The sequence below is a fragment of the Pelobates fuscus genome, chromosome 12 (genome assembly GCF_036172605.1).
Source record: "Pelobates fuscus isolate aPelFus1 chromosome 12, aPelFus1.pri, whole genome shotgun sequence".
Classification (NCBI taxonomy): domain Eukaryota; kingdom Metazoa; phylum Chordata; class Amphibia; order Anura; family Pelobatidae; genus Pelobates; species Pelobates fuscus.
Window position 1 is genome coordinate 83,707,353 of NC_086328.1, and position 27,668 is coordinate 83,735,020.

General features: G+C 44.1%; 2 protein-coding genes across 2 annotated transcripts in view; both read left to right on the forward strand.

The window, feature by feature from the left end:
- The first annotated feature begins 3,160 nt into the window (after nt 1-3,160).
- Nucleotides 3,161-6,439, forward strand: LOC134578346 (mRNA decay activator protein ZFP36L2-like). The gene is made up of 2 exons (XM_063437332.1): nt 3,161-3,225; nt 5,357-6,439. The coding sequence occupies exons 1-2, from the start codon at nt 3,214-3,216 to the stop codon at nt 6,167-6,169; spliced, it is 825 nt and encodes a 274-aa protein (XP_063293402.1). The 5' UTR covers nt 3,161-3,213; the 3' UTR covers nt 6,170-6,439.
- Nucleotides 6,440-11,612: 5,173 nt separating this feature from the next.
- Nucleotides 11,613-27,668, forward strand: part of TAF6L (TATA-box binding protein associated factor 6 like) — a 37,429-nt gene continuing 21,373 nt past the window's right edge. Inside the window, exons 1-3 of the mRNA XM_063437593.1 lie at nt 11,613-11,700; nt 18,552-18,705; nt 27,182-27,268. Coding sequence (XP_063293663.1) covers nt 18,559-18,705; nt 27,182-27,268 — 234 coding nt within the window. The 5' untranslated portion in view covers nt 11,613-11,700; nt 18,552-18,558. The remainder of the gene's footprint in view (nt 11,701-18,551; nt 18,706-27,181; nt 27,269-27,668) is intronic.

Sequence of the window (27,668 nt, forward strand, 5' to 3'; positions counted from 1 at the left end):
GTGCCCACTTGCCCAGTGCCACCACTCATATCTGGTGTCACAATAGCTTGCATTTAAAAACAAAAAATGTTTTTTCACTGTAATAGATTGCATAGCAGTTAGTTGTCTGCAAGCATAAAGAAGGATATAATAGGTGCTCACTCCAATAAACAGTAATAAAATAGGCAGCGGTAACCAGTACAAGGGTTCCCAACCTTGTGACAAGAAGGATACAAAAAAAGGGGAAAGTAACCGCGCCCCAGATAGTAATTAATATATAAAATATACGTACATAAAAATTATTAACGATTCTTGTAAATCCTCAGAAATAAAAACAGAGAGAAAACATCATAGTGTAGTATTATTGAGTGAAAATAATAAAAGTGGTAATTTTACACTCACATTTGGTAGAGCTTTCCAGGAGCTCTACCGTAATTTGCTTGGACGGAACAATCCCCGTCTAAGGATTTATATCTCAGCGAATAACTCCAAATTTCCAATAGTGGTGGTATTATAAAAGAGATAAAAAAGAGAACTCCAATAGTATGGTATGTACTGATAAAATAAATAAAAGTACAGATAGAGAATGTGGTACTCACATTTACTAGAGCAGAAACTTGCTCTAGTGTAATCAGCTTGGGTGGTATAATCCCCACCGAAGGATATGGTGACCAGGGAGTAAAAATAGAAAATAAGTGTATATAGCTACATAGGAACTACCAACTGGAGGTAGCATTTGCTCCCTAAGAGCTAGGGGGAGTGTTCGTCGGTGTTCGCACGGGAACCCCCAAAAGCAGTTCCCCTCGATTCTCTGGAACTATTTTAGGTCATCACCTCGTGGCCAGCCGGTAAAAACTTTACCAGGATGGCAATTCCGTTCTACCAATATATTTGGACAACTTGGAAGCTCAGATCCGGGCAATTCAGGGATATAAGATTTGTGGGGTTCCTATATATTTTTGGGGTATTCTATGTAAAAATTATATGGTTTGCTGTAACTGAGAGATAATTGAGCTAGCCTTCCATTGACTCAATTATCTCCCAGACACAGAGACGCCTGAGAGGAGTTTGTACTTTTTACTATGGAAACCCCATGCTGGGGGTCTATGCATAAAAGGCCGAGTGTGGTATAATAAACCTCAATTGACTCCCAGAACTGTGTGTCGTCCAGTTACTGGGGGAATGGGCTATAATCACTGAACTGCGCTTCTCTTCCAGCTCCAGTGGACTTCAGCTGAGATAGTCGGTCTCAGGATTGCAGCTCCGCTACAACATCTTCCATCCATGTCTCTTCTTCCCCCCCTTAATCCATATGTCCCTCCCCCTTCCATGTATGTCTCTTTCCCCATGTCTCACTCCCCTCTTCCATCCATGTCTCTGTTCCCCTCCCTACATGTCTCCCTTCTCCTTCCATCCATGTCCCCTCCCCATCCCCTTACCCCTTCCTTTTATGTCAACCTTCCCCTATGTCTCTCCCCCTTCCATACAAGTTCCCCTCCCCTCCATGTCGCCCTCCCCCTTTAATCCATGTCCCCTTCCCCTACATTCATGTCCCCCTCCACTCTTTGTCACTCCCCCTTTTATCCATGCCCTCTCCCCTCCATGTCTCTTCCATTCATGTCCACCTTCCCTCTATGTCTCTCCCCTCCCCCAATCATGTTCCCCTCCCTGTCTCTGCCCCTTCCATCCATGCCTCCTCCCATTCCACGTCCTCCTCTCCTCCATGCCTTTCCCACTTTAGTCCATGGAGTGTCCCTTTACACATAAAGCACTTAAGTCTGTTATTATTTGGCAGTTTTTAAACTTGCCAAATTCAATAGAAATCTCCATCTTTATTTTGCTTCCATTAGCTCCTCAGAGCTAACTTTAGTGTCCCCCCACATCTGTTCTACAGCTCATTAAGGAGCATTGATTGGATGCGTAGCAGAATTTAAAGTGAATCTCAAATTTGAGGTCAAAATAGCTGAACTGGCAAAATTCTCTAAATCAGCTATTCATTTATCTTGGCTACTCTGACTTTAAATTTAAAATTCACTTTGGATTCCCAATTTAGTAAATAATCCTGTAGAGGTCTGTATCTGGGCTAAAGGGGAGGGCTTGCAAGAGACGCAGACAGTAGGTGTGCAGATTTCGCAAGCTTTTTTTAAAAATATAACCCCAAAGAAAATGGCAGGCAAAACCACATGCATGTTTCCTTTGGGGTTCATCTACTAAATAGTTAAGACAGTGAATGGAATATTCCTTGAAGTGTTGGGAATTTCATGTTGTAAGCCCAAATAGCTTAAGTAGAACAATTCTCCAGATCACCACTTTCTGTTTGGCTATGTTGGTTTATTTTTAAATTTCCCTTATCAATTCCCAGCATTTATTCAGCAAAGTGTAACATGTTAGGAAATCAAAGTGAATTTGATATTTTAAAGGAACACTATGGTGTCATTAACACTAACAGGTATCCCTGATATTATAGTGGTAAAATGGTACCCGGCCCTCTCTCTTTATTTTACTCACATTTTTTCCAGCACTGCGCCTGTCTCCACCTCTGTGGCTGACATCACCTCAGTCAATCTGATTAACTGGTACTAGAGCTGTTACTAGGCAACAATGTAAACACTGCCTTTTTTCTGAAAGGGCAGTGCTTACCTTAAAATGCCTGGAGGGACTGTCTGTAGACACCAGAACCACTACATTAAGCTGTAGTTGTCCTGGTGACTATAGTGTCACTTTAAGCCCAAATAACTGAACTGAATTTCACTTTTTTGTCCAAGATTTTAAATTTACTTTAAATTCCCTACAATTCCCACTTTAATAAATAACCCTGTCAGTGCTTAACTCTAGGTTTTACTCACTGAACATACTACTGGAGGAAATTATAGTGAAGTTTAAAGTGTAGGCTAAATGAGGAGAGATGGAAAAACTAACCGCCTGACTATGTTTCCTTAAAGTCTGCAATCACAAACCATAATAAATTGTTAATTTGGGAATATGGCACTACACGTGCTCCCAGGCTTTCATTAGGGTAAACCCTTGTCATCCCAGGTGGCTGAGCATCACGTGACAGACAGCCTGAAACACCTAGAGGAGTTCTATCACCAAGCGCTCATCTAGAACCACCAATCAGCGCTCTCACACGCGCCATACCCGCGCCGCCGCGCTCTGCTGATTGGTCCGTCTTTGTATGAAATCCTGGCGGGTTCTCTGCAGACATCAGACTCAGCTTTCCGCGACAGGTGCACCATGGACAGGAAGGTAAGCGCGTGCAGTCACTGTTTGAGTATACCGGGCTGTTAGAGTGTATTCTGGGTAATGGCCAGTTAGTTACTATGTGTGTATAGCCGTTCTATAGCTAGAATGTAGAATCTATGTGACAATAGGACGGGCAGCTGTCAGTGTGTGCGCTAATTGTAATGTATCTTGGAATAGGGGGTTGGAGCCATGGAATTTTTGAGCTGCACTGCTTCTACATGGGCTGATCTAAAGCCTAGACATGGCTGCTAACCTGCTGAAGTTGTCTAATGTTTCAGTGCAAGGTTTATGGGTCTGATCTAATTTGTCTAATGGTGCATCATAGGACTGCTTAAAGATGTAGCAATGCTTTACACGATCAGTAGTTTAAAGGGACCCTGTAGGCACCCAGACTACTTCAGCTACTTGAAGTGGTCTGGGTGCTGTGACCATTTTGCACTAAGAGCAGTTCCAGAGAAACTGGATTGAAACGTACCTCTGGTCCCGTGTCTGCCGCTGGACCTCCTCACGCTCTGCATGATGACTGTCAGATTCTCTCCCACCCCCACCAGGGAAGCACTGAGTCGGTGCTTTACTATGGGGTGGTCTAGTGTGTGTGTGGCATTAGCACCAGCTTGTTGGATGGGATGGAGTGTTGAGGGACATGGGTGCTGAGTTAAGTTAAAGAGGTTTTTAACCCTGTATATACTGGGGGTGTGAGTGCCAGGAATACAACATCACTTTAACCCCTTAAGGACACATGTCATGATTCCCTTTTATTCCTGAAGTTTGGTCCTTAAGGGGTTAAGTTCCCCAAAACTGCCTTGAATGTTCTGTCAATGTAGTAATGTTTAGCTTTTTAGCATTCCAACTACTTTGCTTTAGGTTAGCTGTACAGTACTCCACAAAACTTAAAGGAGAACATACCTTCTCTTGAAACTGCAAAGTATGGCAAGTTACAGCTAATGCGTTAGCATGCCTTGTTTCTGTGTCTTTAGATGGATACTACACAAGTAAAATTACCACTATTTAATAGATATCCCCAATAAATGTATGCATGTTTGGTTTGTAATAGGCTTTCTATATCTTAAAATGGCTGGCAAAAATGCAGATTTCACATGTGCATACTTTAGATGCCCTCCCCTTCTTCCCAAGCCCAGAACTTGTGGCTGTCCAATCCAGATTTCTTATGGTCTTGCTGAATCCTTCTTGCATTCTAGTTTTTTGCATATGCAGGTGTATAGTGATAATGGCTTCTGCCAAATTCCCCCTCAAACTGAGCAGTGACTTGGGGTATTAGCTATACACCAGCACAACTTCATTAAATGAACACTAGTCACATAACTACAGCTTAATGTACCTGTTCTGGTGAGTATAATTTTTTCATGCTGACTCTGTATTTTCAGAGAAAATACAGTGATTACATTGCCTTTTAGGGACACCTCCAGTGGCCACTCCTCAGATGGCCACTGGAGGTGCTTCCTGGGGCAGCACTGCTGTTCAGTCTTCATGCTTTGCGTTTGTCCCTGTCCTGCCTTCTTTCTGATTTCAGCCAAGCCAATTCTTTCCCTATAGGAAAGCATTGGATTGGCTGAAATCAGAAGTTTTTGTCAGTATGTAGGTGGGGCCAGCAGCAAACCTGTGCAGCACTGGAAATAAGGGGGGGTTCTTTCTAAGGGGCAAGCAACCTACATGGTGGATTAAACACGATGGGGTCAGGAATATGTTTGTGTTCTTGACCCTATAGTGTTTCTTTAAAGGAACCATAACAACTCAATAGAAATTATGGTGCCCAGGGGTCCCTAGTGATTTTTAAATATAAGGGATTAACGTGTTCTAATGACTTGATGCCAAAGGCTGCTCTCCAGCACTGGATCTTTCTGTTCCCTGGAAGTGCAGCCTGTCACTGGGATACTGCTAAGCCAGTCAGCAGCACTCTGCACATTTGAATATGGTGCCCATACACCTAAGCTAAAGTCATTTTGGTGTTTAGAGTATTTCTGCACTTTTAGCTGTAAAGGTGTTTTTTTTTTTTTTTTTGTCTTTTTACATGTATTAACCGGTCAGAAGTAGCTTCTTGCATAGACTGCCTGCAAACCATATAAAGCCTTTCTCTTCCACTGATACAATATTTTCTCTTATTTTTTTGTTTTAGGAGATGTTACTGGAGCTCACAGGCGGCCTGGACCTCTTCTCTGCTTTTCTTCCACCTCTGTTCTCTCCCTGTGAGACAGATGCCCCACTTCTCCCTTCTTTCTCTGTTACATCAAAGGTTCCAGGCCTCACGTCCCTACGTTACAAGACGGAGCTCTGTACAAGATATGCAGAAAGTGGGTTCTGTGCCTATAAAAGCCGCTGCCAATTTGCCCATGGTTTGAGTGAACTAAGACCTCTTCTCCAGCACCCTAAATACAAGACAGAGCTATGCCGATCCTTTCACGTCCTTGGGACCTGCAATTATGGCTTGCGTTGCCTTTTTATTCACAACCTTCAGGAACGGAGGGAACCTCTTGTCTCCCCAACTGTCAGTCGTTTGCCACAACGTCGTCATGTAGCTCCATACAACAAGCAGCGCTGCCGCCTCTGGCGCTCACCTACTGGCTGCCCTTATGGGGCTCGTTGCCACTTTCAGCACCCAAAGGGTGTCCAGGAGGCATGCCGTCACTATGCTGCTCTAGGTGACTGCCCCTATGGATCTCGCTGTTACTTCTCACACAACCAGCCTCCAGACCGTTGGGGCACCGGAGGCAAGAAAGGGAGTGACTGTCTATCGCATTCAGATGCAGATAGTGAACCTGGAACACCATTGTTCTCAGACTCCTCTGCTAACAATGCATTTACATTCTCAAGTCTCCTTCTGCCGCTTGCTCTACGTCTACAGATACTAGGGGAGGAGGAAGACTTTAGTGGCCTTGGTGACCCAGTCCTCACAGAGGATGAAAACTCACAAGGAACAGTGTCTGACTGAGCAGTTAACTCCTGCACATTTCTTATACATGTCTATGAATTTTAAATTTTACGATGTTGAACCCTGATTTTTGGAAGTTCTAAGGGTTTGATATAAAGCTCTTAACCTAAGCTCTTTAGCAGAAAGAAGCTAAATTATCTTTTTAACTACTGCCGATAAGGCTCTTATGTAAATAATTGTTTTAACTTATTTCTTGTCTAACTGCAGACGTGTCTAATATTAGTGATGTAGTTTGATGGGATTGTTTCATAGAACAAGATGTTTTTATGTCGCTAATTAAAAGTGTTTTTAATAATCTCTTGGCTTGTCTCTCTAATTCGAAGCGGTAAAGTTTTACTGAAGCTTCAAATAAAGGGGGGATAACTTGCACTATCCCTTCAAGGGTGCAAAAAAGTGTCACTGATGCTGTGTAGGGAGCATTTACATTTTTCTTTATTCAGGTTGGTTTTTCCCAATCTGACAACCTATTTCTAGCTGCTGCTTCCCACACTTTCTTGTATTTTGAGTGAATATTTATCTGACTCAATCACGTAATTTCCTACCAACCTCTCCAAGGTTTTAGAGGTTCCATATCAATTCCCAACTGGGATTGAAGAGGGGGTTTTTGGTTGCTTTTGTCACTCCTTTCTGTCATGCATATCCTTATGTTGCAGAGATCACTAATTCGGATATGACGCTGTAACCTTGACACCATAAATTGTTTCTGGACTACACTTCCCATGATGCTCAGCTAGCTTAGAGTCTAAAAGCTAGCTGAGCATCATGGGAAGTGTAGGTGGCAAGGCTAGCCATCACTGCTCTAGTGGCTGTCTACCAGTAAGAATAGCTGGGAATCTTAAGCAGGAAGATGTTTAGTTCTCTCTATAGAGCTACAGTCTGTTATTCTACTTAACTATAGGCAGTGTTCTGGGGTTAGACTCAGATTTTACTACTGAGGGGAGATATTGCATTAGTGTATTTAGCCTCCCCACAGCAGTACCACTAAAAATAACTTGCTCCTAGATTACTGGATTTGTTACAATTTCTACGCTTGGTTTGTAACATCCAGCAACTCTTGTCTATTTTAGAGTATTATTGTGTAGATGCTGGTATCACGCTCTAGTACGATTCACATTTATCCTAAGCAGAGGGCTGGTTGGGTGTTGGTTTTTTTTTTTTTTTGCCACTAATCTAATGAAGAATCTATTGATAGGGATGTGTTATGAATCACTTATTCCATATTACTCTTTGTGACATGAGAGCTGATCGATCTCTATACCATGCTACACTTAACAATTCGTGCTGCGACTGAATTTATCAAATGGCCACTGATAGGAATAGGCTGACACCTAATACTTACTATAGTTTGGCATCTAATTCACAATCCTGTAATCACTTAGAGCAGCAGTTTTATAAGGACTGAGAAAGCTGATTAGGTTATTTCCCTCTCCTCCCCTTTAGCCATCATGGCTCTCTAAAGGTGTTTGATTCTATCTTTCCCTTTTTTTTTTTTTTTTTTTTTTTTTTTTTTTTTTTTTTTTGGTGCATCCGTCCCAGCAAAAACAACCTGTGAATTCAAACATCAGTTATATAAAAACGATACTACACACAGTATATCCAGACTTAAAATACAACACTAAATCCCTGCATACAAACACACCCCCTGTATTAAAACAGTAAAGTCATATAAACACCAACCCTGCATTTAAAAGCACATTAGATACAAACACATCACAGCATTCAATTGCAAACATTACACACGCATACACCACTATATGCACAAACATACTCTATAAAGATATAATCTTACATTCAAATGCACAAACCCTACATTAATGGGAAAGTGATAGATGCCAAGCTGGCATAGCATTGTGGGAGCTGTACAAAAGATGGGATCTAGCAATTCTTCTTGCACTAGAGGGGCCAAAAAAGGTATAGCATCAGTGCCACTGATCCTGTCCCTGCAGATTTTTTTCAATGTAAAAACTGCCTTTCCAGAGAACAGTGGTTACATTGCTTCCTAGTAACCTCCCGTGACAGTCACTCAGACAGCCACTGGAGGTGCTGAATGTTCCCCGTGGTGATTGATTTCTATGAGGAGATACGAATTGGTTCAGCATTTTGTTGTGCATGTGCAATGACCTCCCTATACTTTGCTATTGGAAAGCATTGGCTTGGCTAAGTTCATCAAGATAAAAGGGACACAAGGGTACCCCTACCCTTGTCTGAAGTCACCGGCACGGCACTGCCACACTCATTCAAAGTGTTCGTAGGAAAGTGTGTTTCAATGCTTTCCTATGGACGCTCTGCGTGATTGAGGCATAATATGCCTCAATCATTGCCGATGCGCCTCTAGTGGCTGTCTGGAAGACAGCCATTAGAGGCTGGCTTAACCCCAGATGTAAACATAGCATTTTCTGAGAAACTGCTATGTTTACATCAGGCAGGGTTAACCCTAGAGGGACCTGACACCCAGACCACTTCATTGAGTTGAAGTGGTCTGGGTGACTATAGTGTCCCTTTAAGTATCTCAGCCATGGATGTAACCTTACACTCTCACTTTCATATATTTTTTTTTTTTTTTTTTAACTTATTTTTGCAATGGCAGATTGCATGGCAAACATTGTGAGGTTTGTGCAAAAGCCATGTCATAGTAAATCTATCAACTTAGTACAGAGTTATTTTGTGAAGGCATTTCTTCATGTTGTGGTGAGCGACTTGGGTGCAATTCACCACTTTAGTTTTTTTTTTTTTTTAAAGTCCACCCAGCCTCGCTACAGCTGGAAGAGCTGGAGTGGATCATTTCCCTGAGGTCCAGTGGGGCTGCTTTTGTCTTCAAGCTCTCATTGCTTGCGGTTTAGTAATGCAGCGGCTACAGTAACTTCATATTCCCTCTAGTGTGTAAGCTCATTGAGCAGGGCCCTCTGTTCCTGTACGTCCAGTTGTTTGGCTACAATTACATGTCAGTCCACCCATTGTACAGCGCTACGGAATCTGATGGCACTATATAAAAAAAAAAAAAATTCCAACTTCCAGCATCACAGCTGGGCGTGCAAGGGAGCAGAGCAGCAACTGTTTAGTGATTCGGGGGCCGCAGTGATGCCATATTTCAGTTCCCAGCATCACATAGAGCAGAGCAAGAACTAGAGGATAGTTACATAGCTGAAAAGAGACTTGCATTTGTCAAGTTCAGCCTTCCTCATGTGTTTTTGCTGTTGATCCAAAAGGCCAGTCTGAAGCACTTCCAATTTTGCAACTAACTAGGAAAAAATTCCTTTTTGACCCCAAAATGGCAGTCCGATATCTCCTTGGATCAAGCAGCTATTACCCAACTCATTAGAAATGATATCCCTGTATGCTATGTTTTTGCAAGTATTTATCCAACTGCTGTTTAAACATCTGTATGGACTCTGATAAAACCACGTCCTCAGGCAGAGAATTCCACATCCTTCTAATCTAGATCTTACTGTAAAAAGACATTTTCTTTGCCTTAGATTAAACCGCCTTTCTTCCACCCTAAATACGTGACCTCGTGTCCTAGGTATTGCCCAGTTTATGAATAGATTTCCAGATAATGGTTTGTACCGGCCCCAATTATAAATTTGTTTAATGTTATCATGTCCCCTCTCAGGTGCTGTTTTTCCAAACTAAAGATTTACATTCTTTTAACCTTTTCTTCATAACTAAAATGCTCCATTCCTTTTATCAATTTTGTAGCTCGTCTCGGCACTTTTTCTAGTGCCATGATATCCTTTAGAACAGGTGCCCAAAATTGCACAGCATATTCAAGGTGTGGTCTTACCAGCGATTTATAAATAGGCAAAATTACATTTTCATCCCGAGAATTTATGCCCCTATTTATACATGACAAAACCTTACTGGCCTTAGCAATGGCAGATTGACATTGCATATTGCTGCCTAATTTGTCTATAACAACTCCTAAATCCTTCTCGTATCTGGTTATCCCTAATTGACTACCATTTAGGGTGTACATTGCTTGTTCATTCTTGACCCTGAAGTGCATAACTTTGCATTTCTCTACATTAAATTTCATCAGTCATTTTAGTGTCTAGTCCTCCAATCTATCTAAATCCCTCTGCAGCAAAGCAATATCCTGCTCACATTTTATTACTTTACATAGTTTTGTGTCATCTGCAAACACTAAAACATGGCTTTAAATGCCTATTTAAAGATAATTTATAAGTATGTTAAATAGAAGCGGTCCAAAAACTGTATCCTGAGGGACACCACTTACCACTTTTGTCCAGCTTGAAAATGTTATGACAACTAGTTGTACTCTATCCTTAAGCCAATGTTCTAAATTAGAATGTTATAGATTAAATACAGATGTTTACTTATTTCTCTACTTAGCTCCTTAAGTCCTCCTGGGTGAATACCGTCAGGCTTCGGAGCTTGATTTACATTGATTTTCTTTAACTGCTATAGCAGCTTGTTTCAAGTCATCCAATCACAAATCATCTGCAAGTTTTTTGGGGTTTGGTTTTGCATTCTTTGGCTTTCAATTACTCATTTTCTAGTTTAGCCACTTGAAATGTGTTTTTGCAATGCCATTATTGGCTTCCTTATATTTTATATAGGATGCCTCTGATTTAAATGCCCTTTTCTCATTTTTAATCTCTTGTTTTACTTCTCTACTAAACATTGGTTTCTTTTATATTTATCACCCAATGGTACACACTGAGAAATGTACCTTTGTGATGATATGTGCTCCCTTGCCATCTGGCTCTATGGCCCCTGGCTGGCTGCCTCCATGTTCCCTTGGACTGACAAACACCCAGGCGCCAGGTCAATATACCTAGTTGCCATATTGGGATTTGTCGAGCCTTAGGCTAAGACCTCTCAGTCTGTGACACAAATTCAGGGTGATAAGAGAGCTGGGATCTGGCAGATACTGTGTTGGTCTGTATATGCAATAAAGCAATTTAAAGGCATAACTTTGCCATGGCTAACCCATGACTTCTAAAAGGAAGACCTTTTCCAGGGGCACTAAGCAGGTTAACCCTAGGCCTGTCACCAGCTTGGGCTGTCCTCTTCATTTTTCACATAAGGAATAACTCTAGGCAGGTTACCAATTCGCCCCCATTTCTTTCTCCACATAGGGATACTTAAAGTTTCCAAGCAAATCCATGGCCCTTGTCTCACCAATAAGTCTAAGGCCCAATCCTGCTAGAAAAAAAAAGACCCCCTCCCAATCATTCTCTTGCTATAGAAAACGCCGTCCAAGAGTTGGAGCTTTGATGATTACGTTGAAAGGTAGGGTACCAGTGGTGTGTAGTACAGCTTTGCAAACACTAGAGGGCGGGCGATCAGCAGCATTGCTACCCTGTAACATTCGGCCAGGTTTATGTCACGTGACCAGAATAAGGCCGCCTGCTGATCACGTGGTAACGATTTGACGGACAAGCCTATTGGCCAATGAGTGTTTCCCCCGCCCAATCAGAGCTGTGTCGGCTAATCGAGAAGCGGAGAGAGGGGATGCAAACGGCGTAACGGAGTCCGGGCGGGATTAACGCGGTCAGCTTCCGCCTCCGGTAAGGCGATTCTCCTTGCGGTGTGGTGAGCGCCCATCTGTTGTGTAGATGAATTCCGTGCACAGCCAGCGCGCGGGGTATCGCGGAATGATTGTACACCGAGCAGTCAGCGGGTGGGATGAGCGTAAAGGATGCTGGGAATCTGGGAAGTGACGTCAATCAGAGAGGCGCCTACCTTCGTTGCCATGGCAACCGATGGAGCTTCATTCTTTAATCCAATCACTGCTAACCTTACTGTTTGTAAAACACACTGGTTCTCCAGGAGTATAGCTGGGCAGGTCCTATAGCCCCCCTCTCCCTAAATAGGCCCTTGCCAAAGTTTTTACTTTTAAAGGGATAGTTTAGTCACCTCAAGGTACCATAACAACTTCATCTAAATTAAATTATTATGGTGCCAGGAGGCCCCCAGGGGTTTAACCCTAAAGTTGCCTCCAGAGACGATCTCCACCCCTCCCCAGGTGGCATTCGGCTTCTGATATTTCAGTTTCATGAAGCGCGGAGTGCTGCGCTGCTGATTGGGTAAGAGTGCGTTTTGTGAATGGGGAGTCACTGATTGGCAGAGAGCATCTGCCGAGCCAGTCAGGGGCGCGCCTGCCAGGCAGCACCCCGCACTTCCTGAAACAAATTTCAAAAGCTCGATGACGCTTGGGGGGAGTGGAGACTGGCTCTGGAGGCAACTTTGGGATTAAACTTCTTGAAATTAGAGTGGGGATCTCATGGCACCATCACAACTTAATTTAGATGAAGTTGTTATGGTGCCTGGAGTGTTCATGTGTGCAAGTAATTTTTGTTTTTCTACCAAGACATCTCCTACATCTCACACTTCCTGGCAGTTTCTTACCTTAGGCATGCTTTTCAACTCTAGTCCTGGTCTTGTATATGGCAATTATGTATATAAAGTGTCTCTGTGCTGAGAAGTCGTGCAAACATGGAAAAGGAGCGGAGTCACATATGGAATTTGCCTGTGTGTTCCCCTGCTTTCCAAGGTAACTGCCCTACTTTTAATACTTTAGATCACTTTTCAGAAAATCGTAACACTTGGTGTGTTAGAAGACAGGATTGGAGGGGGCTGGTGGTCCTGTGGGCGCCGGCTCTCTGGTCTGCAGCTCCGCCAGGAGTGAGCTGCAGACCACTTGGTAAATCTTCTTAGAATGGTAAATCCAGTTAGAGCGTTGCCGTGGTAACCCGCGGGAGATTGTGAGACACTTCAGTCTGCAGCTCACTCCCAGTGGAGCTGCAGACTGAAGGCTGGCTCTCTCCCGGGCAGACTGACTGGAGGGGCCTTGCACCTGGCGGCAATATGGGCAAGCTGCCAGGCCCCCTCCTGTCGGGTCCTCCGTCTCTGACCGAGGACCCGATATGGTAGTCTACCCTAAGGCAATTTAGGTGGCCGCAAGGCCTTAGGCGAACGCCTAAATCGACTAATTATAGAGCCGCCTCTGCATGGGAGCGGAATCTGTAAAATTGTATTTAGCTATTCAAATGCATAAGAATAAATACTTGTAGTATAACCACTGGTACAGCTGGTATAATCCAGAGAGGTCTGTGACATTACAAGGATACCTTCGTGTAGTGAGCACAATTAGAGAATATCTCACAGAAAAAAAAAAGTAAAAGTATGGCGCTAAAATAAATAATTCACCTAATAATAAAAATGCTGCACCTTACAATGACAAAAAAATAAAAACACATATATTAACATAGAACAAACAAAATACGCTGTGTATTTAAGACAAATTTTTAAAAACGCTAAGTACTATATCATTATATGCAAGTGTATATATCATAAAATTGTGCAAAACAATGTGCTTTATGCAGTTTAAAACTAGACCCTCTTCTCCTGCAGAAAACATTCTTAAATCAGAGTAGAATGAATTAAAGTGACTGAGGAACTGCATAAAAACTCTAATGGTACACTAACCAAGCTGGACAGGTTCAGGGAAGGCCTCTTGGTGCTGGCTGGAGACCTCAATGTCCCTCTGGATCCACGAATGGACTCCTCTCGGGGCGCAAGCACGGTCCCGGCGCACTGCCTTAGATCGATCCGACGATCCCTGACCAAAGCTGGGTTAGTGGATTGTTGGAGAGTAGCACACCCTGAGGATAAAGACTTTTCCTACTATTCTCCGGTACACAAACAGTACAGCAGAATAGACTACTTATTCATGCCCCAGGAAAGGCCTGTCTCTTCTCCGAGAGGCCAAAATAGGACTTATACACCAATCAGACCACGCACCAGTCTCGCTGAGAATAAAATCCCCACTGTTCAAACCCGTGGAACGCCAGTAGAGACTCAATGAGTCCCTGCTGGACGATCTAGAGGCCTGTACCACTGCCCGACAGACTATCACGAACTACTTTGTGGAGAACGATACCGCAGACATGTCCCCACTGACACTGTGGGAAGCCCATAAGTGTGTGGCTCGAGGGCACTTCATATCCGTTAGCACACAGCGCAGGAAGGACAGAGCACGCGAACTTACTGACCTCACGAAACAGATAGCCGACCTAGAAAATTCACACAAGCACACGCTAGACGACAACATACATCTACAGCTTACAGAAGCCCGTAGGGCACTCACGAACCTCCTTTCCCAGGGCCTGCTGCACACCATGCGGAAATCCGCCAGGTTCTTCTACGAGCACTCCAACAAGAGTGGCAAACTCTTGGCAAAGATGCTCCAGGAGAAACGTAGATCCCAACACGTACACAGGATAAGCACACAAAACGGGCGAACCACAGGGATGCCAGAAGGCATTCTGGACGCTTTCAGGACCTACTATATGGACCTGTACAACCAGTCCCGGACCCAACAAGGAGCTGCAGCACAAACCCATTACCGACGAGTAACGGACTACCAGGCTCAGCATGTCACCCGTAAACTTACACCGGAACTCGCAGAGGAACTCGACAGTCCCCTCACCCTAGAGGAATTAGCGGCCGCAATGAAACAATCGAAACCGCACCGAGCGCCAGGCCCAGACGGCTTCCCCCTGACGTACCTACGGACATTCCGGGAAGAGCTCCTGCCGAGACTTCTGGCAAGCCTAAATGCCTTGCGGGATGGAGGTGCGTTTCCCACTGACACCCTAGCGGCCATAGTGACGGTGATCCCCAAGGAAGGGAAGGATCCAACTAAATGTGCCAGCTACAGGCCAATTTCGCTGCTAAACGCAGATCTAAAACTGTTCACGAAGGCCCTCTCACTGAGGATATCCCGGATGCTGCCGGACCTGATCCACCCGGATCAGGTGGGCTTTGTCCCAGGTAGGGAAGCCAGAGATGACACCATACGGGCACTGAACATAATCCATAGTGCAAAAACCAAGAAACGGGACGTCGTCCTCTCGACGGACGCCGAAAAGGCGTTTGATCGAGTGGACTGGGTATACCTGAAAGAAACGCTGCGACATCTGGGCTTTGGCACATATATGCGCGCATGGATTTCGTCCCTGTACACTACACCGACAGCTCGGATACGAATAAATGGAGCCCTAACAAAACCTTTCACGATATGTAATGGGACACGACAAGGCTGTCCCCTGTCCCCCCTCCTGTTTGCCCTCACCCTGGAACCTTTCCTGGAGGCGGTCAGACGGGACGGGGGTATAACGGGGGTTTTCTTGGGTACGGAGGAGCATAGGGTAGCGGCCTACTCCGATGATATGTTGTTCTTCTTGGAACAACCCCTGGTCTCAGTGCCCAACCTACTAAAGGCTTTCGACGGCTTCCGTCAAGTATCAAATCTGAAGCTGAACCTTGACAAGTCGGAAGCAATGCCGATAATGAGGAACGAAGACTCAGTACCCAATTCACCTTTTCGTGGTGCACGGGGAAGATACGGTACCTCGGTACCTGGCTGCCGAAAGACCTATCACAAACTTACCAACTAAATTTTCTACCCCTCCTCCGGAAAATACAATCGGACCTCCAACGCTGGACGGCTTACTACATCACCTGGTTCGGACGGATTAATGCGATCAAGATGAACGTGTTACCACGGTTGTTGTATCTCTTTGCCACCCTGCCAATCTCAATCCCACAATCATTCTTCAAATCACTAGATAAAGCTATACGCGGGTTCGTCTGGAACCATAGACCATCGCGCGTCCGCAGGTTAACAATGGAGAGACCCAAACTAGCCGGGGGCCTGGGGTTGCCATCGGCATCCATGTACTACAGAGCCACACACCTACACAGGATCACGGACTGGCATGTGAACGCGAGCCCAAAGAGTTGGGTGGCTATGGAACTACAGCAAACGGGGGGTAAGATCCCCTCGAGACTGTGGCTGGGGGGCGCCACGTTCGCAGAGCTACGTACAGACAACCCCATGATGGATGCGACGCTCAATATCTGGTGCAAAGTCCGCTACACCCATCAGTTAACAACATCGCCGAACCCGCTGACCCCGATTACATGCAACCCGAACCTGGCTGGGGGACTCCACCCAGCGGCGCTGAAGAACTTCCAACAGACGGACTGGCTGTATCTGGATCAGTGGTGCTCGAGGGGAAAGCTCCGGCCACTACCCGACCTGTTGGGAGACACACAACCCACCCAGTTAGACAAATTCCGTTACCACCAGGTGCAATCGTATGTCGCCAGCCTAGCCAGTGGAGACCACCTTCATAGGCAACTAACAGACTTTGAAAGGATATGCACGAAGAGGAGTCATATAGACCACGGGGTATTGCGCATGTACGAATCCCTGAGAAGGGTCCTGGACACCTACCCGCTGGGATACAAGAGCAAATGGGAACGGGACACAGGCACACAACTCTCGGACCAAGACTGGGACAAGATAGTCCGCCTAACCCACAAATGCTCGATCAGCTCAAAGATTCAAGAGACCGGATATAAATTGCTATCACTATGGTATCGAACACCGGATACCCTTATACACTTCGGCGGAGCCGGTGCGGGTGACTGCTGGAGATGTGGCACGGCCCTGGGAACGAGCTTACACATATGGTGGTCTTGTCCACGTATAGTGACGTACTGGCAGCTGATAAACACAAAAATTAGAGAAATTACTGGAGACGCCATCCCCTTCCAACCTATGTCGATGATTTTACACCACACACCCACACCCACGCAGAAATATAAACACTCCCTCACCATTCATCTGTTAAATGCTGCAAAGGCGTTGATTCCCCTGCACTGGAAACACACGTCCACGCCTTCCTTCAGACAATGGGTAGACAAGGTGGAGAGCATCTATGATATGGAGATACTGACGGCCTCCCTGCAGGGACGTTCGGACAAGTGCGCGCTGCAGTGGTACCCCTGGAGGCTTTTTGTCTCCAGGGGGATCGCGTAAATCTTCGGGACAGGCATGGGGCTCAGAGTAGCTACTGGAGCTGCGTAGACTAGTCGGAACACACCCCGTATAGACGGGACAAGGGAACTGCATAGACAGAGGAGACCTCACCCGGGCTCTTGACCCCCCCCGACCCTACTTGTTCCTGCCCTGCTCCCCCCCCCCCCCCACTTCCCTCGTACCCAGCCTTTACCTGACGAACTTTCCATACCACAGGGCACCAAGGGAAGCTGGCCCTAAACCGACAAGACATTACACAGACAGACAGGTAACGCCAAGTACACTCAAGGACTGGAATCGAAACCTGACCACAAGACATAAGATCGAATAATGCCAATTAGGCAGACCTACACAACTGAAACAGAAGTAAACAAGTACGTAGACACAAGAGTTAACAATCACTTAGACACGAACCCACGGACAAATCCTGACCACTTGACACAGCTGGTAGCCCTGACAAGGCACCCCACCAAGAAAGGAATAACAAGGGGCGGCGAATACCCTATTCCCCTCTCTGTGGAGACGCATATGACCAAAAATCACACCATAAACCACGGAAATTAGTCCCTCACGCTGTACCCACGCAGGTACTGAGCATTACTGATCCAATACGACGAAGGCACGGGGTACTATGGGGATGCCCCCGAAGTAGGGATACAGGAAATACGTTGCCAATATTAGGGGAAACGGGAACGTGTACCACCAATTACAGAGGCACGCAGTTGTGACCAGGTAAACCCAGGTGGAAGCAGTCAAGTGAATATGTAAAAGAAAACTTAGCTAACTCTGGCACCATGAGAATGTACCTTAATTATGACTCAAGACCAGGTTAGCCGTTTCACTGTTGCCAAATGTTATGCACAAATTTTTGTTTGACTTATGAGCTATGTGCTGTTATTGATACCTGTGAAAAACTTTCAATAAAATACGATTGACAAAAAAAACTCTAATGGTTGCCATATACCACATAGGGATGATTCCCTACACTACCGTACTACAGCATAGCCTCACGAACTCCTAAGGCGAATGGGCCCCTCCGACAGCTGTGACCATCCAAATAACAAAAAAAAAGTGTGCACCATAAATGTGTATGGGAAGTACCCATAGTAGGTGATGCAGAGTTGAACCTACGACGAGTATCTGTGTGAGAAAATCATATAAATGTACCTACACTAAGCATTACAAAGCATTACAGCGGAGCAACACACCCGCTGACTTCTAGCGGAATGATTCTGCTTCTCCTGAACCCCTCCTTCCCCCCCCCCTCCCCCTACACCCTACACCCCTCATAGTTACATTGTTAAACATATCAACGAGTTGTCAAGGACATCGAAACGCACTTTGAAATAAGTATCGAATCGTGAAATTTGTCACCACTTGTAACAATCCTTGCAACACCCTGTATACATGTACTTGTTGATATAATAAAATGCAAATAAAAAAATAAACTCTAATGGTAAAATATACTGTTATTTATGATTTATCTGTCTAATTAGTTCATCTAACATTGTGTGCCTCTCTCTTAAGTTTAGGGATGTCTCATACCGAGGACAGACGCTATGTGGAGTTGTGCCAAGATTCAGTCCGCCTGTCTGCAGAAAGTGTGGGTGTTGATATATCTGATGAGGTTGCAGCACTGCTGGCTGAGGATGTATGTTACCGACTCCGGGAGCTCACCCAGGTATACACAGCAGAGAATGGAGATTTTATTTCTTGCTATTTTTTTTCCAGCAAATCTTATTTTGTCAGCATTCCCATGCCTTCTTTTTCTCTTTTAATGTAGATAATTAGATGATGATTTGTACCCTGAGCTGTGGAACAGTAATTGCATGTAAGGTTATAAGTAGAGATTTTATCTTTATGAAATACAACGTTTTTGGTGAGGTGACAGAGCTACTTTAACTTCATTTTATTTTAAGTTGAAGGGCCATAATCTAAACAAGCACAGGAACAGTCTGTTAATATAATTATTTATAACATTAGACTGTTCCCTTAAAGCAGGGGTGTGGAACCTTTTATCTGCCAAGGGCCATTTGGATATTTAAAACATCATTCGCTGGCCATACAAAATGATCACCTTTAAAATTAGCTTGCTGTATTTGGTCAAACATTTAATTACCTCACTCCTAATGTGATGGCTAAACTGCTTCTTTTTGGTGTGATGTTCGCTGGTATTGATGTTGTTGCTACTCGCAGTGTGTGTGTGTGAGGGGGTGTAGTGTGTGTGTGTGTGACAGAGGGGTGTAGTGTGTGTGTGTGTGTGTGTGTGAGAGGGGTGCTGTGTGTTTGTGTGTGGGATGCTGTATTTGTGAGAGGGGTCCAGACTGTGTGTGAGGGGGTGTCTGTGTTTGGCGGTGCAGTGTGTTTGTGTGAGGAGTTCTGTGTGCGTGTGGGGTACTGTGTTTGTTTGTGTGAGGGGTGCAGTGTGTGTGTTTCCATGAGGCGTTCTGTGTGTGTGAGGTGGTGGAGGGGGGATCAGGGAGAATATCTATATTTTTTTACTTAAGAAGAGGAAAAGAAAACTTTATGCACAACCCTCCCAGTACTCCCCCTCCGTCTTAACTCTGGCCTGGAAGGAGAGGACATATCACTGCAATCCCTGGTGGTCCAGTGATTCTGCATCTGCTCTGGCTGCAGGCTGACTTCACTATTTTCTTCCCACGAGCACAGCATTGTCAGAGCGTTTTCTCCTGGGTCCTCCTCCTGTCCAGCAAGCTCCTGGGTCCTAGCTTCCTCCCTCTCAGTTAACAAACTGCCCAGAGACCGATGAGGGAGATCTTTTGGTCCCACCGGACCGAAAAAGGCAGACAGCAGGGTCGGCTCTCCGCGGGCCGGGCGTTCCCCACTTCTGCCTTAAAGGGACATACTGTAGGCACCATAACTACTTTCTCATCTTTAACTGGAGTGCCCTGGCACCGTCCTTCATTCAGTGTTAAACTGGTTTTAATGTTTTAATGCTAAACAAGAGTCCCCAGAAGCCCACCCCCTCAGTGCTGCTTGAGCTATTGAGAAAACATTAGCCTGAGCAGTAATGGGCTCTGTGATTGTCTGAGAAAATGTCACCTGACCGTATACAGCCTATCATAGTGCGCATTGCAAGTATGAATCGGTATGGCTATAAGGAAGTGTTCAATCTTTACCTTGGCCACACCCTAGTGGTTGGTTGGGCTATGGGGAGCCATGGATCATCATTCATTGTTAAATTGCTAAAAAAAATAGTTTATCCTTGTGTGGAGGGGCCGTGCCAGAGGACTGCAGGCAACATAACCCCATGGACCGGCGGGGGATATCCTGGTCCCCACCAGACGGAGAACCTCGAGCCCTACACCTCCCGACCATGCCCGCGACTCTTTCAAGCAAGGTGGGCTTTAGGGCCTCTAAAATGGCGGACAAGAGTGACCTAGCAAAACGAAATGAGCAACCACTACCTAGTCTGGGCACAGACATAAAGGTAAGAGACTCAATCAATATACTCTTTGAAGACTTTTGGGCTAAATTGATAGCACTCTTACAGCCAACTGAGCTAAGCAAAACAGAGCTTATGAGACGCACGGATCAAGCCGAGGGGAAACCTGGGAAACTCCCACGAGACGACTCGGCACCCCTAACTACAATGCCCCGAACTCGGGGCCCCACCGCACTGAGGGCATCAGGGGTAAAAACCCCAGGGGGGCCAGCCACACCAGCGGAGGGTGGCAAAACATAAGAGTCGGAGGCGGGAGAAAACAGGCAAAACCCTGAGCCGTAGCGAAGGGCCACCAGCTCACGCACGGAACCGGAGCAGGAGGATACAAGCAACTCACCACAGACCCAGGTGGCCCTCAGGGGCACTGGTCTCACGTTCCCTCTGGAGACACCGGGTCTTGGGCGCACTGACTCAGGCCCACAACGCAACCTGGAGCACATGGGATGGCAAGTCCGACCTACGCTTACAGTCTTTGCAGGAACACACCCGGACGCATCCGATGGCGCCCAGAAGCTACACGACCATACCAAGCCTAGGCATTGGCTGACAGTACATACACAAGGACTTGTGCCTCCTTATAGCTTGTCAGGTTCTAGTCAAATACTAACGTTAATTTTTGTGCTTCCATATGTTTCTGTTTAAATCTCTTCTATATGCCTAGCAGCCTGCTCAGAACTGGTTATTCTGGCGGGATCTAAATGATAGAAGAAAAAAAAACAAAAAAAACACCTCTTTAAGCCACTGCCTCACTCACCGCCTAAGATATACCACACTCTATCTCTTTATGAATACTCAATGTTATATCTAATTACACTATTCTTAGAACGTATTAGCTATGTTAAGCAAGCTCAAAGAACCAAAAAATTTGCAATTTTAATATGCCACTGTTTAACTTGATTACATGAGATCATATATGATTACGCTGTTGTGGCGTCTGACAAAGCTGTGTACTCTTCTGCACAATAAAAATTATAAAAAAAAAAAAAATGTAATTTCTTGGGTCAACCCATTTTTTCCTCACATATGGTGGCAGTACAATTGGGATGTACTCTTCCCTTGGGCCAAGCATCTGAAAGAAATAATTAACATAAAAAAGTCCCTCCCCTTACCAGGTATAAGAGGCCCAACCAGCCCAGAGACCTCAGTTCTCTTTCTTGCTCCAACAGGAACGGTCAGGCATCTGGAATGTGGATGATGAATGGTGAGGCACATGGGTTGCTGCCTGGGGGATCCGGTCTGATAGCCTCCCGGGTGGAGAGCTGAATGGCCAGAAGACATCCTGCTGACTTACAGAGCAGGTATGTAAGCCTGCTTTCATGCCGCGTGCAGCACCGGCAAAGCAGGGAGGCGGTCTCTAGTGGCAGCTAATCACTGTCCGGTGGAGACACATGCGCACAGCGGTGGAACGCACGCCCGGGTGGTTATGCGTTCCACCGGAGTTCCGACCGCGCTATCGCGCATGCGCGGTCTGAACTCCCCGAAAATGGCGCCAAATGTGAAGGATCTGCCTAGTTATGCTGTGCAGATCTTCTTGTCAGCATGGATGCTCGGCAGTGAAGGTCTCCCGTGTCGCCAGCCCCCCCACACGGGTCAGAGGTTTTGAAGGTATGATTCTTTAGAGTCTTATCTCTAAAAATGTCATTTATTTATATTGCTTTCTGCGTATGGTTTAATTACATGTTTAGTCCTGTCTAAGCCGGTTCCCAAATTAAACTTCTCGGTTGTAGTGAATTCTCTACTGCTTATCAGTTGGTTTTCAAAGGCTTCTTTAGTAAAATACTTTCTGTGCATGGCAAATATACAAATCAGATCTGACTCTGTCTTAGCCTGGTGTGGGACACCTATTCAATTCAGATCATGTGCTGATGATTAGTGTTAATGATGTGGAATTCTCAGACATGACTGCAGGCTCAGGTGCATAACCCATTCACGGTTTAAATATGAGTCGAATTGCTCCTCCTTTGACGCTAGCAAAATCCTGGCTACAAGGAATGTAATCGTTTTTGCCTTGGTTTCAGGATATTTGACACAGACGTTTGAGTCTTTTAATAGCCTGCTCTTTCTTCTCCGGTATATGCTACTAAACAGAAGTCTAAATGGAAATGAACTCCGTCTAGTTCAAACTGTTCTTTTCCTTGTTACAGAATCCTCTATCGTAGTTTCTATTACAAAGGTTGAGCTGAGACTACTCTAGCATGATATTCACTGTCCATGACAAATATACTAAGCTAGCAGACCTGGCTATGGCTTACACTGGTATGGGAGACCAGTCTATGCTGACACTGATTCAATCCCATCAGATTCTGTGACTTGTAGAATTGGAAGGTGGTCCCTTCCAAGCTCAGCAAGAGGGTGCATTGAGTTGACTCTTGTTTTAAAAGAGTTGAGAAAGTTTATTGAAGAATAAAGAGGTTTATGTTATCCTTTCTTTTATAACGGTTGATATACCAAGGGTAAAGCACTTCCAGTCCAACAAGTAATGCTGGTTGTTATATTCAGAAATTGGAAGAACCCTGAGTAGGACTTTTTTTGTAAAGTATTTTCCCTTCTGCAATTCAGATTGTCTATAGAGTTTCTTATGGTTTTCGTCACGGTGGTGATTATGCTTTCGGCTCAGGGCGTGGTTTGTACTTCTGTGGCCCAAAGGGGCACTGTAGTTTGAAACCTGGACAGCAGACACTGCATCAAAAGTAGAGATGCATGGTGGAAATATATGCCTGGAAACGCAGGTATAGGAATTTCCAGTTCAAAGATGACGCCAGAGGGGGCGGAAGGTTGAAAGGTTATAAAACCATACCCTTTGTTTCTGCTGGGTCTCCCTATTGAGGAAGGTATGGTAGGAAGGATTCCATCTTCCCGAGTATGTTAAAGGGTTTCTCCCGGTTGTTCCTAGTCCCAACCCGGATGTGTTTTTTCAACCAATCTTGGATCTAAAAGTCCTGAACAAACTTTTTACCAACATGTAGAAATGGAGAATATGGCGTCTGTCGTTTATTTCCTTAAAAAAGAGATACTTCATGGCAACTTTAGATATAAAGATGCCTACCTGCTTTTTCCTATGTGAAGTCACTATTTTACCTGAGGTTTGCTATGAGGAAGGTGAAATGGGTTCATTTTATTACAATTCAGAGACCTTTTATTCGGGCTGGCTTCAGCACCCAGGTTTTTTTTACATAGGTCTTCACTCTTTTCACAGTTTGTTTTTAAGTTACTAGGAATCACAGCATAGAGGCGCTATAAATCTATACGCTAGAAATCCTGGAAGAATATGTTTGGTTTATCACCTAGTAAAATCTCACCTTGCCCCTGCGAGGTCTGTCCTGTTTCTTGGGTTTTGCTCGAGTCAGGGACTCGGTAGGTTCATCTCACATGAGAAAGTGTATGAAGATGAGGTTTGATGATACACCTTCTTCGGGTGTCTGTAGGTTCGGTGAGAAAGCCTTGCAGGTTTTAGGTAATCTGACCTCTACTATCCCAGCAGTTGATTGGGCCTGAGCAAATTCGAGGCTCTTACAGTGGAAAATTGTGTCCGATAGTCTAGGAAGTTAGAAGACTTCTATTCTTTTAATGAGTATATCAGCTCATTCAATATAAAAGTTCTCTTGATGGCTGAATAAAATTTCTTTATACGGTCTTTTTGTCACGAATCTTGGATTGTGATTTCTACAGACTCTTCAAATACGGATTTCCTGTATCGCTTATGATAGGGTGTTGGGTCATAAAAGGATACAGAATAATCTTCATAATTCAAAAGATTGTTGTCGGTTCTCTATGCTCTTCAGTAGTTCAAGGTTTTCTTTGTAGGGAAGGCTGTAAAGCTGTGGTTAGGCAACCAGACCACAGTTTCCTACCTAAACGTACAAGGCAGTACAGAAGTTGTAATATATTATTTCCTTGGCTCAAGGTTTATGTCCTGGGCTCGAAGTCATCGGGACTTAATTTCCGCCATTCACTTTAGAGGTATAGACAACGTAGTAGCGGACAATTTCAGCAGTTCAGAATGGTCCCAGAACAAGTGGTCCCTCAACTTTTTTCGCTCGGCCGGTGAGGAGATTCAATCTGCCAGTCTTAGACCTTATGGCAAGTTGATCAAATGCAAAGGTAGGGTCGTTTTGCCTCCCTCTTCAAGGTAGACGAGCCTATGATAATGGATGGTCTTTCGATCCGGGGGGTATTTCACCTTGTTTTCAGTTTTTTACTGGTGAACCTTGTCCCAATGGTCTGCAGAAGGGGACATCAGATTAAGCTCGGATGCTGGCCATAGTGTCGTACTGACCAAACCACAGCTGGTTCTCGGTTTTTATTTAACATGTTCAGGTTGACTGCTTGGTTACGGCTAAACTAATTCTACATGGTAGGGGCATTAAAGTAGTGAGGTTTCAGTTACTGTTAAATTCTGCCAGGTACTCTGCCTCTTCTGTCTACTAAAGAATTTGGATGTACTTCTCCTATTGTTACTATCCGGTGTTCTTACGAGGTGGTTTTTCTCATGGTTTTAGTCTGTCTACCCTTAAAGTCCAAGTTTCCGCTCGCAGTCAAGTTTGGTGATATATGGGGCTTCTTGTCCTCTCATTAGAAAATATATATTTTTTCTGATCGTTTAACCTCCTAAGTGAAGCTGTTTTTGCTTTTTGGTTTTTGTCTTTAGTTTTGAAATCTGTGTTCTCAGCCTTGCGAACCTTTGGATGCAGCTTCTTTAAAAGATCTAACCTTGAAAACAGTGTTTTTGTGGTAATTTCTTCAGCTAAGAGGATAGTGGTTCTCCTTTCTTCCTCTCCTGACTTTACTATACTTCTTCCTGATAAGGTGATTATGTACCCTATGCCCTTATTTCTTTGGAAAGTCATCTCCTCCAAGGTTATCAACCAGCCTGTTTGGAGCCTGTTTGGAGCCAACTGAATGTGGATTGGTCTAGACAAATACAATTGGACCGCTCATCTTCGTATGGCATGACTGATCATCTATTTGTGAATTTCGTTCGTGTTTTTATGGGGCAGTTTCCTCCAAGGCCTCTTTAGCTGGATGGCTGGTGGATAGTATTTAATTGGTTTATTCTTCCTCGAATCTACCTTTGCCTGCCTCCTTGAAAGCTCATTCTGCTAGTGCTATGACTGCATCTTGGCACAATAAAGGCATGTGCTTCTCCGGAAGTTATATGCAAGGCGGCTACCTTGTCTTCTTTCAACACTTTTTGTCGAGCGTTGCAACCTAGACGTATTCTCTGCCTCTGTCGCAGCTTTTTTTGGGCACTAGGTGTTGCATTTTATTGCCTAATTTCCCGTCCTTAGTGTGGATCTCGATATATCCCAATTGTACTGCCACCATATGTCAGGAAAAACTGCAATTTTACTTACCGTAAATTCCTTTTTCCTTAATATGGTGGCAGTACATCACCCCCCCCTTTATATATGTATATATATATGTATATAGTTTTTGGGTGTTTTATAAATTTACTGAAGTGTTCTTGGTACGTACTGAGGTCTCTGGGCTGGTTGGGCCTCTTATACCTGGTAAGGGGAGGGACTTTTTTTATGTTAATTATTTCTTTCAGATGCTTGGCCCAAGGGAAGAGTACATCCCAATTGTACTGCCACCATTTTAAGGAAAAAGGAATTTACGGTAAGTAAAATTGCAGTTTTTTGTAATAGGAGACACAAAAATCACTTTAGCTGACTGAAGTACAACCTGCAAGATCAGAGGGTGAGAGAACAAGGACAAAACAGATTACAACAAATCTACAAAAAGTGTAGATTCCAATAAAAAATTTCATTTTTATAAATTAACCTTCCCACCCCCTCATCCCTTGCTTTTAATTGAACAATCAGTCCTGTTACTTCCTAGTTCATAAGCTCACTGGAACTAAACTCTACAGGCAGGCATTTTGTCCAAAGCACCTAACTTGCAAAGACTTCTCAGCTCTATCTATGATTTGACAGTCTCGGCTGAGGAAGAAGTGAAGGGCATGCAAAGGCTGCAGAAAAGATATCTGAAACCGTTGCAATCTATTTTCAGATATTCCCTCGATGCAAATTTACACAATTAAATGCATGCATGGTTTCATTGGGGTACACCTATTAAATTTTTTTTTTTTTTTTTTTTTGGGCAGTGGAGTGTCCCTTTCAATTCTGAAATGTATAAGATACTGAGAAACCCTACTCTGATTAATTTGCCTTATTTTTATTTTTCCCAGAGATGAGTATGTAGTCTCACAGATGCAATTTTATCTTCAGATCATTGTACATCCTTTACCACATAGTTGGCAGACTATATTACTAACCATTCTCACATGTTTATTCTCTTAGATAATGGCTTCTCTGTGAGATATGTCAGAGAGTCCCTAATGCTTTTTATTATTCTCCCTATCTTTGTTAAGTGAGAAGTCTCAGTGGCAGTTTATATTATATTTACATTTTGTTGCTGTCATATTTTCTCTGTTCTGCCCAGGTAATGTTCAGAGTTATTTCCCATTTTTGCTCTGTCTGGGTTCTGCACAGTGTGTCAGGCACCTTTTTAGATTTATGTATTGTACAAAGTGTGTAGGTACTACATGCTTCTCAGTTGCAAATGCATACTGTCATACTTTTTATTATCATGTAATTAATGTGTGCCATCTCAAGTTGTATTACAATATGATGCTATATTAACTTTCCATTTTCATAATATATTATTACACTCATCCTTTATTTCTCAGTTCAGTGCACAGTCTCTAAGGCACTCTCGTAGAAGGAGGCTGACTGTGGAGGATTTTAACCGTGCTCTTCGCTGGAGCAATGTTGAGGTAGGTGACATCACATATAATGCTGGTAATATTCTAAAAAGAGCAAATAAATGTAGAGGGTTTATTGGCTGTATTATAGAAGAGAGAGGACTCTAATTATATAAATCGTGGCTGCTGACAACCAGATTTTAATAGCAAAGTCAAATAGTGATGTCTATTTATTTGTGTTTCCCTCAAACGATTACAGGCTCAGAAGACTGGTTTAAAAAAAAATAGTTGTTTGTATTCTCAACCTTCTATCTTGCTATTTACTAACTGATGTTGTGAGTTTTTATGTCTGATGATAGATGCGTTACAAGTTCCGTGGCCTCTGCAATATCAACAGCCTTAGTAAGAGTAAAGTCATCTTCTGTTAGCAACCACTTGTATATTGTGGCATTATATAGGTACATCACAAACA